Source organism: Sander lucioperca, chromosome 24, assembly GCF_008315115.2.
Source record: "Sander lucioperca isolate FBNREF2018 chromosome 24, SLUC_FBN_1.2, whole genome shotgun sequence".
NCBI classification, from domain to species: domain Eukaryota; kingdom Metazoa; phylum Chordata; class Actinopteri; order Perciformes; family Percidae; genus Sander; species Sander lucioperca.
In genome coordinates, this window is record NC_050196.1 from 5,231,365 (window position 1) to 5,245,331 (window position 13,967).

The 13,967-nt window shown below is 41.4% G+C and overlaps 1 protein-coding gene across 3 annotated transcripts in view; it reads right to left on the reverse strand.

Annotated features, from left to right (window-relative positions):
• hecw2b (HECT, C2 and WW domain containing E3 ubiquitin protein ligase 2b) overlaps positions 1-13,967 on the reverse strand; it is a 132,051-nt gene that overhangs the window by 106,966 nt on the left and 11,118 nt on the right. For all 3 annotated transcript variants that reach the window (XM_035998791.1, XM_031292271.2, XM_031292265.2), the window contains exon 2: positions 5,478-6,833. In XM_035998791.1, coding sequence (XP_035854684.1) covers positions 5,478-5,877 — 400 coding nt within the window. In that variant the 5' untranslated portion in view covers positions 5,878-6,833. The remainder of the gene's footprint in view (positions 1-5,477; positions 6,834-13,967) is intronic.

Consider the following 13,967-nt stretch of genomic DNA (forward strand, 5'->3'; position numbering starts at 1 on the left):
CATTTTATTCATAAGTGGAGCGAGCATAGAACAGTTACCGCGAGCAGAAAACCATCACAGCTAGGGCGGATTTATATGAATACTGATGTTCAAAAATAAAGACTGCTCTGATAAAGAAAAATTCCTTTGGGTGTGAGAGATACTGAGTGTCCACTGGTGGGATTAGCAGAATTGAAGAGATTAAAGGTAATCTATAAATGACCATTTTAGAAAGGAATGAAAGACGGAAGGAAGGTAGGATAGAAGGAAGGAGGGAAGGAAAGCCAGAAGGAAGGATAGGAGGAGGGAAGGAAGGATAAAAGAAAGGAATGAAGGATAGAAGGAAGGAAAGACAGAAGGAAGGAAGTAATACAAATTCAGAAAATGATTAGGATTGATCTATATTTTAAAAGTAAAAAGAAGTAAGAAAGTAAAAGAAAGTAAATATTGTTTCTAGAGCACAGTAATGTTCACAATAGCATATTCACTATTAACACTGTTATATCTCACTGGAAACAAATGTAAAATGACAATAAATGAATAATACATTGATGACATCAAAATATTGTCATGTTTAGAAAGCACTGACACGAATCTTGAAAATTGACAAATTCTAAACCTAGCTGATTTTTAAGATAAACAGTTTGACTACATTTAGACAAGTTTTGTTTCAGCTTGTTCATAACACTTTATTAGCTAAACCAGTGCAATGTGGTTTTGTAAAACATACCGCGGGTGACATGCATTTATTCATTCCATACCTGGATTGTTATAGCTTAAATCTTATATATAATGGAACATCGGTCATTTCATTAATTTTTGGGATGTATGTTATCTATAGAGTCACAAGCTGTACTTGGCTCTGCTTCGACATCTCTGCAACACAATGTCCATCTGCCCCAAACTCCACCTCCGACACCTGTTCCCATGGAGGATTCTCCATCCCGGGAGACATATGATGTACCATGGCACAAAATGCCCCCAAACCTCATGCTTGCCATAAGTGAAAATAAGAGACCAAAGCCTAAAGAGAGAAGAGAGCTGGTTCGTATAGTCATTGACGATGTACTCAGTAAAGAGCGTGGCAGGCCTGGAAGAGCAAAGCTGCGGGAGATTGCCAAGAAGACTGTAGAACAATATCCCTGCTCTTTTCAAGACAGAGAGCTCACTGGAACTAAAGTCATTGGAACAGGATATGATGCTATCTTTATACAGCTAGAAAACAGACTTGAAAATATTAGAAGGCCATTTACCTTCAGCTCAACAAAGAGGCCAGCAGAGGGTGAAGACGCAGTGAGGAAAAAGTCTACACTCTCAGATCGTTATGGGTGTGTGGAGTGGCAGCCTGCTATTGAGGATATAGCAGAACTAGAGTCTAAACAAGATGACTTGAAAAGTGCTTCAAAACCCGTCATCTTCAGGAGTTGTGTGTTCGCAAATTGATGACTGAAACATATTCCATCCAGTGTGCAACTATCAACAAAGGAAGCACTGTAAAAACAGTACTGGAAGAGTGGCCCTTCCTTTTTGAAGCTGTTCACCTGTTTGACCACACATGTACCCTCCTTGGCTTACCAGTGCAAACAAAGCTGGCAGAGGAAATGTCCAGAAAGGGAAAGAGCATCAAAGACTTCCTCGACTCAAATGGGATGAAGATGCCACCAGGTGAAGATCCAGTACAGCTGATCTCAGGCAGATTAAATCCAAAAACGACTCAATATTGTCATTTGCAGATGATATTTTACTGTACATATCTGACCTCGAGGACTCTGTTCCAAAAATCCTTGAAAAAACGAATTTGGCTCAATTTCCGGCTATAAAATCAATTGTAATAAATCTAATCTGCTCCTGTTGAACAACAAACAGGTGACATCAGCTATTAGTGATACAATACCAACCCAAAGCAAAATTACATATTTGGGCATCACCATTCACGCATTGCTACAGCGAGTTGTCCAGGACAACTATGAAACTATATAACAGCAATCCTGGACCGCATCACTACGGTCCAGGATTGCCGTTGTTAAGCTGAACATAGTTCCTCGTGTGAATTTCTTAAGTACAATGATCCCCTTACCCCCACCAATACATTTCTGGAAGAAACTTGATACTGTAATCCGGCAGTCTATTTGGAATAGTAAACAACCTAGGCTAAAATACTCTACCTTGCAACGTACCACGAACACGGGAGGCCTGGCCCTCCCCAACCTTAAAATGTACCATAGAGCCTTTCAGCTACGGGCCCTCAGAGTGTGGATAGAACCCTCATCTACAGTTCCATGGAGAGAAATAGAGCAAAACCTCACTGGAAGTCTAAGACTGCAAGACCTCGCCTTTGCAGGTGTGTGTGTCCAAAAAAGTGTATGCTAGCCTATGGCCCTATTATCACCAACACATTGACCAACTTTAAACAAGTGGAGGAGCAACTAAGCTACACCAATAAGTGGCATTTGAGCACCCCAATTTGGCACAACATGCACTTAATTTCTGGTAAGAAACCTATTGTTTGTAACCAGTGGAGTGACAGAGGTATTTATACTCTAGACCAGTTATTCAATGGGGAAGGTATGTTGAGTTTTGAGGACCTGAGAACTAGCTTTAAGATCCCTAGGACATCATTTTTCCTTTATCTTCGCTTAAGGTCAGCCCTAAAATTTTATGGAGTACCATGGGGAAACAGTCTTGAGACCCACCCAATCATTAAATGGCTTGTTGATTTTCTTGCGAGAGGATAAGTGTCTGGGATTTATGCTAAATTGATGCAAGTACCCGTAGGAGAACTCCCAATAGTAAAGAAATGGGAGCGAGAGCTGAGCCCGGAGGGGAACGTAATTAATTGGGAGACAGTTTGGGACAACATTTCCCACTGTTCCAAGAACCCAAATCACCAGCAGATCCACTTCAACATATGTCATAGTACATATTGGACTCCTCAGAAGAGATACATCTCTAAAGTCATTCCTACTCCCTATTGCACGTTCTGTCAACCTGAACAAACTGGAACTTTCCTGCACATGGTCTGGGAGTGTGAACAGGTGCATGAGTTTTGGAATAAAACAACATCAATAATATCTAATGTGATAGGATGTCGAATTCCTACTGACCCGATTGTTTTGTTACTTAATGACGACTCTAAATTACATCTGCTTGGGAGACAAAAGAAAGTTTGGTTAGCTGGCTCAACCGCGACCAAGAAAATGATACCCCACTCACTTTGTATAAAACAGTGGTTGGTGTATTTTCTGGACATAGTTATGCTTGAGCTCTCTACAGCAAGGATTAACAAAGCCAAATCATCTACTACAGACCTATGGAAAGGTGCAGCAGCACAGGTATCAGTCCTAATGACCTTAGCATCACAAGAAGTAGAGGAGGGCGACTAGGCAAGGTGTGATTTCTGTTTTTGTTTGTTTGTTTGTTTGTTTTTTCTTTCTTTTCCTCAAGACCACGGAGGGTGGGAGAGGGTTGTTGTACTTGTTCAAGTGTGTTTGTCTGTTCTGTTGTTTAAAATGAAAAATTAAATAAAAAATTGATCTTAAAATAATAAATAATGTAAACCGAATTGAGGATTGCATTTTAACTTTGCATATTGAATTGTCAATTGCAAAATAAATATTCAAATTGCATGACAAAATTGCAAATTGAACTGACAATTGCAAAATACATTTCCATTTGAATAAAGAGACCAAAAAACCATGGCAATATGAAATGCAATTGATTGCGCTCTTTCAAATTTTTAAGCAAAATAATTTAAACTGAATAGAGCATTGCACTGAAACTTTTCAAATTTAATTGACAATTGCAAAATACATTGCCATTTGAATAAAGAGACCAAAAAACTTCCATAGAAGTCTGTCTGTCTCTCTGTGTGTGTTGCTGACAAGGAGATGCATCGAGAGAGAGAGAGAGAGAGAGAGAGAGAGAGAGCTCGAAAAGTTTCATTGCTCGATCTGATATTTTTATTTTTTTATTAAATAAAAACATTTGTTTGACAGGGAAGCTGTGTGCAAACAGGAATATAGGCTATATCCATTAATAATAAATAATAAAAAAAGAAAAAAGGGCACTTTCTCTTAAGGAGGAAAAAGGGCAGGAGCTGAAGCGCCTTTTGATGTCTGTGTGTGCACGTGCCTGTTTGTACACCTCGACATGGGACTGCAGGGCCCGGGATTGAACCAGTAACCTTCCGATTGGTAGACCGTTAAAGGTGCACTATGAGTTCCTTCATGGTTTCAGCAACAAACCACATTCCAGCCAATCACCGACAAGATGGTTGGGGGAGGGGGTGGGGGTTAGTGCGTCTTTTTCACTGAAATTAAGGCTACTGCTCTAAAAGCACCCCCTCCCCAACCATACCGTACCCCTAGTGTTTGTTTGACGTTTACGACCCCTGTGTTGTCTCCTTTTTCAGTGTATTCAGGGGGCAGGCAGTTAGCGGCTCAGGGAGAGATGCCTACGATTTGAGACAAAAATGAAATCGCACTCATAGTGCACCTTTAAAGTGAAAAGCTGAATGCGGTCAAGTCGTCAAGCACCAAGATGAAGGGCCATTCTCTTTTATTCCGTGCTGGTCAGCGTTCTTCTTCAACATTTAGCGGCCGACTAGAACATTTGTAACGTTGGGCGTATATACTACCCCTATCAGGTATGGAAGGATTGCATCCCCCAGTATCGACGGTACTGCAAAAAAAATGAATACGTCACATTTTCCGAATTTTGGTACAGAGTATTCTCATGACATCCCTAGATTCAGTTTTGTCTTTTGTTCCGTTTGCAGTCAAGGACTTTTCAATGGTAAATTGTCACCATTACCATGGTAATTGTTAATGTGTCATGGGAGAATGGAAAGCTCGACAGATGTAACAACAGTAATGGGAGGAGTAAGGCGGTTAGGTGACCAGCATTTTTGCGGGTACAAAAAGAAATATCTTTAAATTAAGCTTTTCAAATGATTTTTGCTGCTTGTAAATTGATTAACTTTGGGTTTAGGACGGTTTGTTCTACAAAATTTAAAGACATTAACTTGGGCTCTGGGAAATTGTGATGGTTGTGTTTTACTTCTTTCGAGCATTTTATAGTCTAAACCATGTGTCAAACTCAAGGCCTGAGGGCCAAATCCGGCCCTACGCAGATTTTGATCCGGCCTGCATATCAATTTAGGTTCACGATAAATTTCAGCCCACCTAGTTTTTGTCACTTTTCCCGACCTTTTGGGCTTTTTTTTTTTCTATGGTGGTTGAAGAACATTTTTCCTGACATTTTAAGGACTTTATGTCGACCAAAATGTAAGTGAGAAGACTATATGAGACATGTAATACTACAGTCAAAGATATTTTACTTTTCGATTAAATAAACGCATGTCATAAAAATCACTATGTGCAGCTCTTGCTGTCACATGAAAATCTTCCATGAAATTCAAAACATAGACCTTGAAGTCCCCCTCCTGAAGCAGACTTTTTAACACTTCAGTAGGGAGAGGTGCGTTTGAATTTGCTCACCGATGTGGTACAGGCCAATCCAGTCGGTGGCATCCACTTCCTCCTTGATGTCCCAGGAGATGACCAAGTGGCTATGGCCTAGAGTAAGCTGGTACGTAGATGCTGTGAGTGATGAGCGGCTGTCTGATGTCACCAGGTCTGTGTCGCTATTGGCCCGCTGGAGCCCCACCCCGGCTGTTTCTGGTTGGCTCCCTGATGACATAGTAGAGGAGGAGGATGCAGAGGTACCGACTGTGCCCTGCACCGCAAGGCTGCTGAGGTTTCCTGGACCAATTGTGTACGGCCGGGTGTGAGGGGTGCGCCGACGCACCGCCAGGAGGTGCTCCCGGGCGCTGCCATTGGCGGATGATGAGGAGGATGGGGACGAGGGAGAGCAGGAGGCAGTGGCAGCCATCGCCATGGTTCCCGCAGACGAGAAGGCGGAGAAGGGAGGGGGCAAGAAGCAAGGGGGAGAGAAGGAGAGTTGGTGGTGGTGAGATGAGTAGGGCTGAAGGTGAGGATGGTGGTGGTGGGGGGAGGAGGGGGCAGAGGAGATATAGAGGGAGGGTGACGGGGGGCGGGGGCGAGGGGGCAGGACGGCCGTTGCAAGAGAGGGGCGAATGGTGGAGGCCAAATGGGTGGGCCAAAAAAGGAAAACAAAGAGGAGGAGGAGGGGGGGTTAGAGAAAAACAAAGAAAGGAAGGAAGGGAACACGTAGGTTCTTTAGCTTAAAAGTGCACCACTAGACCAAACTGAAGCAGCAACAAATGGCTGAAAAAATGAAGTGAAGAAAATGGAAAAAATGGAGAAAAGGATGGCAGTATGGAGGTACAGAAGGATGAATGGAGTGATCACGAGAGCAGTACACTGTGCAAAGCTAAAAAAGAAGACGTTTGGGTTTCTTGATTTACATTTCTTTGGCCCTGCTGCCCTTGGATAAGGCACTTCAGAGTTCTCAGGTTCTACTAGTCATCATTCAAGTTGTTATGAGGCAGTATGAACCATAGTTGAACCTCTCTCTCTCTTTTTTGCCCTTTTCTCTCTCTAAGATCAGGCATGGATATGTTTCCACTGTGAATGTCGATGTTGATTTATCTCTCTTAACACCCTAGGACACTTGTCCATTCTGACAACCACTTTAGTGTCAAGAGCAGAGCAATGTCTTGCATTAAGGGACTAGAGTACTTTGTAAATCCTTCAGGTACCCATTATAAAGGAAAGTGGTAGATGTGGGAGATGTCCAGAGAGAGACAAGAAATTAAGCATGAAAGGCGATCTGGAAATCCTTCTGCTGCTCTGGCTAGGAGGAGGGGGTGATGACGGGGCGTTCCTATGATCCACAGAGAGGAGAGTGGTGAAGGGAGGTTAAAGGGAGACCTATAGGAGAGAGAGAGAGAGAGAGAGGAAGTCAGAAAGGTGATTGGGGGAAGAGGAGGACAACCTAGACAAAAGAATAGTATCAATCTTCTCATCTAACTCAGAGAAATAATATGAATAGGATAATTTGCCAAAATGCTTTTAATTTACAAAATAACATGTTATTGTAATATCACATTTACAGAATAATCTCTACTGAATCTACAAAATGCTTGCACTGAAAATAAAAAAACTTACAATACGTTTTTGTTTAGTGCCTCAAAAATTTGTATAAATCATTTAAACATATTTTCCTCCTTTTATTTAAAGCAATATTAGATGAATTTATTATTTTCGGAGTATCGCATACATACATGACACTGCCAGTTCTTTCTAGTTGTTGGTTACATAGAGTATTAACCATACGCTTAGTGTAATTAACAGTTTGAAACCAACATGGTCACGATACTCCTTTTTATTTCTTGTTTCCCCCATGTAAATAGTAAAAAAAAAAAAAATCATAAAACATAAAAATACATTTAAAAAAAATAATATATGGAATGGAATGGAAATTGATTTATTTGAAACAGGGACAATGCACAAATAAACATTAAACTTGTAATACAAGAGAATATGTCTTGGGCCAGGTTATAGCAACAATTGCTAATTTCCACCTGTATAGCCGATTCGCGGGTTCAAACCCTTTCTCGGCCAACAGAAGGTTGTAATTCTAGTAGTTTCTGGTCTTAACAACTACTCCAAGCACTTTAACAGGCACGATTCACACATGTATTCATACACTGTGGCCCAGGCTGCCATATAAGATGCCACCTGCTTATCACATAAACATTCACACATTAACACACCGATGGTGCAGCATCGGGAGCAATTCGGGGGCCCAAGGACAGATTGGACTGCAAGGCCCGGGATTGAACAGGCAACCTTCCGATTGGTAGGTACGCGACTGCTCTACAACTTAAACCACAGCCACCCCCACGAAGCAGCCATATCGCTGAAAGTCAAAGCAGCAAGCAGCATTGAACAAATGCCCAATCTTAATGCTTTATAGAAAAAGTACATAAGCACACACCTGTTTTATCACTACAATAGATGCAGCATTTCAGTTTAGTTTATTTCGATCATATAAATACACAAAATCACATACAGTAAATAACATAAATGGTAAAAAATAACCCAAAAAAAAGTGTCACCTTAGTTCATGCAGTGTCATCTTAACTCGTTTATAATCAATACTAATCGAAAAGGTGTAGGTTAAAGCATTTGCTTCTTACACCTACCCTTTTTACATTCTATTTTATTCTTATTTTCTTCTTAGGTTCTTCAGGATATTATCAATCTTATAAAATGTATTATCAATTTCTGTATTGTATATACATAACACATACAGTATGTGCAGAAGAAAAAAAATAAACAAAACACATTCCCATTCATGCCTCACTTTTAAATTTGTTTATCATCCTACTTTTTAGTATTTTTTTAAATCTTTGTAGCGTGTAACACATTTTTAATTCCTCATCTAAAAGATTCCATGTTTTCTCCTTTTGCTGATATACATCTTTGTTTTACATTTGTTCTAATCTTTATGAATATGCATATTCCACTCAGTTCATACACTGCATGAAAAGTGGGATTTTCGTCAGTAAACGGCACTGTAGATTGTCGTGGAAGTTCAGGTTTACGACTGTAAACGGCAATTTACAGGCAACACCGAAAACTGCCGTGAATTGTCGGAAATTGACGTGGGCCTTGCTTGGCAGTTGTCCCCCCATGACCCTCCCTCCCCCTAATTCTAGGGGAGGCTTTAACATGTAAATGAAAATGCTGTGAGCTATACAAATGCAAATCAGGGTAGCAGCAGGGGGAGTTTTACATTTTTCTAAAAGGTATTAACTTCATTTTAAGAAAATCTCTGGTATAAATAGATCAGGCTCAGTATAGCCTAATTGTAGACTCTTACATTTTAGCTTGAATTGATTTATTAATGAAAGTATGCTAGATTAATTACTGTATATGTCATTAGCAATGGCCAATGTTGTGTAAAAAAGATACACAAAACAATTTATTTCAACAATTAGTTTTTATCAGGCTTTGCCATAAAAGGTAAAATGTGCATTCCATGCAAACAACATCAGTCTCCTAGAGCTCATCCACTGTGCATAGTGGCATGACTACAGTGACCTTTATTTGGTCTTGCTCATCCAAGATTGTCTGGTGGAATGGAGACAGAGGCACCACTGTACAGTTTTCTAAGAATAGTCTTACCAAAACACTGTGCTTCACATAAAGCATATCAGCTTTGTCATTGCATGAAAGTCCCAACCATTTGTCTTCTTAAAATACTGGCAAATTCAGCACCATATTCACATGTCCATGGCATATGAAGCTGTTGGCTCTGCTGAAATGGCCTCATAATCTGGACTTCAATTGTACTATTGTTATTAAACTTTCCCGGTATTCCATTAAAACTCACTGTAATTCACCTCCACACCAGTCTGTGCGCTGTTCACGCCCTGCTGGTTAATCTGCCTCTATGTCTTTCTCTATCACTCTGCCTCTACCCCCACCCTCACTGTTTTGATTTGAAAAATAGCGGAGGGAGATGACTCATCCGAGAGTTAGAGCAAAAGCTTCCAAAGTATGGGAGTATTTCAGGCCAACTGGTAAAAGAGTTGTCTGTACACTCTGTCAAACTTCACTTGCTTATCACAGGAGTACAACCACGCACCTAAAAAGGAACCACGCAGGAGTTGTTCAAGATGTAACGGTGAGCTTGTCTGTACTGTTTATTAACTCTACAGTTAGTACAATGACTGTCTTTTGATGTTAAACAGGCTACTTAGACTTTGGCAGTAATGTTTTAAACTCCACCATGCACGCAAGTTTAAACACGAGCAGCACAGAGCTGTGTGCCTGCTTTCAGTGCGATTCATTATTAGGCAGAGCTAAGCGGGACCAGGCAGGGCTTTCATTCTGCTGTATAAGGAAAAAGATACGTTAATAGACCGATCTTAACCGTACATTTTGTTTTCACAGATTAACCTCGCCACATAACGAGGCTGTGACCTATATTTGCTCGGAGCAAGTCCATATTTACATGATGTTGACAATGACGGCATTGCGTGTACGTAACGTTTCCTGTTTTCTCATTCCTTTTTTTATTCATACCACTCTCATTTAATTGTTTTCCAGCTGCCTGTAATTACGAGACAGTAAGCAGGAGCTTCAGGTAGAAACAACCAGATCTTGCATTGCAGGTGGAAGCTGTGAAGAGTTCAGCTCGGAGTCCAGCGAGAAGAAAGAGGGTAAGATTAGATCCGTTTTGGTCAATGTGACTATTTTTAATTAATTAATAGATGTGTTGTGTCCATACGCAGTGCATCGTGCAGTACTGATTGTCTTTGTTGATTGTTTTAAACATCTGCTGGAAGTGAGACAGAGTGTGCTGGATGGATTGTGAGTCCTTTTTGCAGCCAGCAGAAGTACAGGGCAGACGTATGCAAAACGGACCGAATTAAGACAGAATGCCGCCAGTTACATTTTTTTTTACCAGTTTACCATTTGTTGTGTAGGCTATGTGTGTTGTGTGCTAATAAAGCTCTTTTGTTGAATAAACATCACAAATTTTCCTTTCCTCAATAAATTCATGTCCTTGATGGTAATATAGTGTAGTCCATAGCATAACAATGACATGAATATACAAGATAATAGCATATATATATATATATATATATATATACACACACACATATGTATACATACATACACATATATATACACACACACACACATACATACATACACACATATATATATATATATATATATATATACACACACACACACACATACATATATATATATACATACACATATATATACAATAGTTACATTACATGTCATTTAGCTGACGCTGGGGGTCAGCAACTAGGGGTTGTGTGTCTTGTTCAGGCACGCACAGTGGGATTCGAACCCAGGTCTCCCACACCAAAGGCATGTGTCATACCCACTGCGCCATCACCACCCGGTTCAACTCTGAGATTTTCTCGCATTGCACAGCGCTGTGAAGGAATAATCTCAGATTACATTATGTTCTGCCTCTGTTTAGAAGTGGTGAATGTAGGATACATCTCACAGCAATTTAATACTATATAGTGTCTGGCTTTTGTTTGATATTTAATGTTGGCAAATTACTTTTTATTGAGTTTCCTCTTAGCAAAATAATAGACACTGAAAAGCGTAGCGCCTTTTTTTCACCAACCTTACACAGTCGCGATGTTCCTTTCAGCTAACGTTATCCGCTTGTGCTCCAGGAAAGTGAAGACAAGTTAGTTTAGTATATCCAGCAATCATGTAGCCTAGCGCCCCCCCCCCCCAAATACGCCATCAAACACGGACACACACGCATACATACAGATACGTCTTGCTTTATTAGATAGATTAATGAGAAATTTGCTATTGCAATTCACTACAGACTTTGGAGCTCGCACTTAGTGAAATTTCCTGACATTTGACTCGCTGCCGTCGTGCTTTGGGTTCTGCTTTCGCGGGCTCCGCGGGTCATCAGGGGCGACAGGAGCTTCCACCAACTGACGGCTCGCTGAGCACATTTGTTCGCTGTAGAGCTCTTTTAGCTCTTTTTGCTCAAGCAAATCACTAACACTTACAGCTAGTTAGTGTTGGCCACTTCCTCTCTGCACTGTTGAAAATGGTGCTCCTAAAATATTCCTCACTGCAACTTCTCAATGTCATCTGCTACATTGCTCCAGCTTGCATTGCCGACATAAAATCCCTCAGACTCCTACGTCGTCCTCGCTATGTGCACAGGGCTACGAGATGCAAGTTTGTTTACTCCGATCATGCCATCCCTACTATACTGTCTGACCGACGCTCCGCCCCACAGCGGCGTTGTCATCACAATAAACCACATGTGCAGTCTGGTAACCTGAGACCTTTAGTATGTGTTGACAGTGTCATTCCTCCCACCACCACTTGCTCAGCATCCACAAACAATACTGCTTCATTGATGCTGCAAAATGCCCACTTCATTAACAACAAAGCACTTCTAATTCATGACATTATTACAGAAAAGAAAATATACTTTCTCTGCTTAACTGAAACCTAGCAAAATCAAGAGGATTACATGACACTAAACCAAGCCACCCCACCCGGCCTGTTTACATCCAGAAGCCCCGCTCCAAGAGCTGTGGTGGTGGGCTGGCTGCAATACACCGAAAAGGACTTCCTGGTAAAAAAGCTTTCAGTACCTAATGTCACCTCTCTGGAACGCCTTGCGTTCAGTCTAACTGGGTCTGCTCCACTTCAGATTGTCCTTATATACCGTCCTCCTAAAGCCTCCACCACCTTCATGTCTCAGAGTTACTCACCTCTGTCTGCTCCAGGTCTCCTTCCACACTCCTCCTTGGAGACTTTAATTGGATATTAAAGTCTCCAACTCCACCAGCTGCACACTTGCCACCGAACTTCTAACTCTACTGGACTGCCTCAACTTCAGACAGCATGTCCAAGGTCCCACCCACACCAAAGGTCACACATTGGACCCCTCCATCTACAGTGCCTGGACCTTGCTGTCTCTGATCATAATGCTCTCCTCTTCACTATCCCCACCTCTCTCCCTAGGCAATGTACTACACGCACAATTACATTTTGAAACATCAAATCAGTGAGCCCTAACAAATGTTAGTGTCTGAACCTAGACTTTCTTGCCCCCCTTAAAACCCGTACCGTCTCCTTCACCTGTTCAGCTCATTGGTACACTGCTGAACTTCGCTCCATGAAAGCCTCTGGTCGCCGACTGCAGAGACTTTATAAAAGAACTAACCTCACTGTCCACCTGGAGGCCTCGGATCTGGAGGATGCAAACAACTACCGGCCAATCTCCAACCTTCCATTCCTAAGTAAAATCCTGGAAAAAGCAGTTGCTGCTAGGGCTGAGCGATTAATTGCATTTTCAATAAAATCGCGATATGTTAAAACGAGATTTTCTAATCGCCAAGCCTGCGACGTGACACACCAGAGTACAGCATTCTGCAGAGAAAGCATCAACTTGCCAAGTTGCTGCGTAGCGTCAGGTATTATTGTGCAAAACCTGCCCTGCTAACACTGCTACTTCACGGGGCAACACTAACACTATAATAAAAATAATAATAATTAAAGCTGCAAGCAGCATTAGACGGGCCCTCGCACTTCCTTGTACATCGGGGTTACTGGCGGACGCCGCTCCTTGCGGCCGTGTATTTGCGCGGCACTCAAACACAGCAAATTGTCACACAAGGGTCTACCTTAAACGGTTAAAATGTTATGAAAGGGGGCGCGGCCTGAGTACATGGGCGTGGTTAAAGTATAGGGGCCAGCTCAGTATCACATGTGGATCACACGTTATATATACATACACACACAAGTTTCATGTAAATCGGATGTTTGTCATATAAGGCTGATTTCCTGTTGCCAGCAGGGCGCGCTATGACTAAAAGTCAATTTTTGCTTATAGATGTCCTTAGGCCTGGACCCTCGTCAATCGTGAGAAATTTCGGCCAAATTGGAGAAATGTACACTAAAGTTACAACAACTTCTTCGTTCATCGATAAATGCTCAAAATGGCTGCCACGCCCACACCGTTGGACGAAAACTCAAGCTTTTAATAACTTTTCATCGTAAAGGTCTTGAAATGACACAAAACAAATTTGAAGTTGATCGGATAAAATCTCTAGAAGATCGTTAAAGTATAGCACCTTGACTTTTAGGCCTACTTCCTGTTGCCACTAGGGGGGCACTATAACTTTGAGTCAATATCTGCCTGTAGATGTCGTCAGGGTTGGACTCATGAATCCTGAAAAGTTTCAAGCCAATTGGTCAATGTACACTCAAGTTACACCCACTTCCTGTTTCGATGGCCCCCTACAGGAAGTTGGTCCACTTTAACTTCTTAACTTCTTTTAATAACTTTTCATCTTTAAGGTCTTAAGATGGCACCAACCAAATTAGAAGTCGATTGGATGAAATCTCTAGGAGTAGTTCGTTAAAGTATGACGTGGAAATGGCCAAAATCGCACTAATTTCGAACATTCAATTGAAAATAGCAGACTTCCTGTTGGGTTTAGGGTATGGCTCCAATGA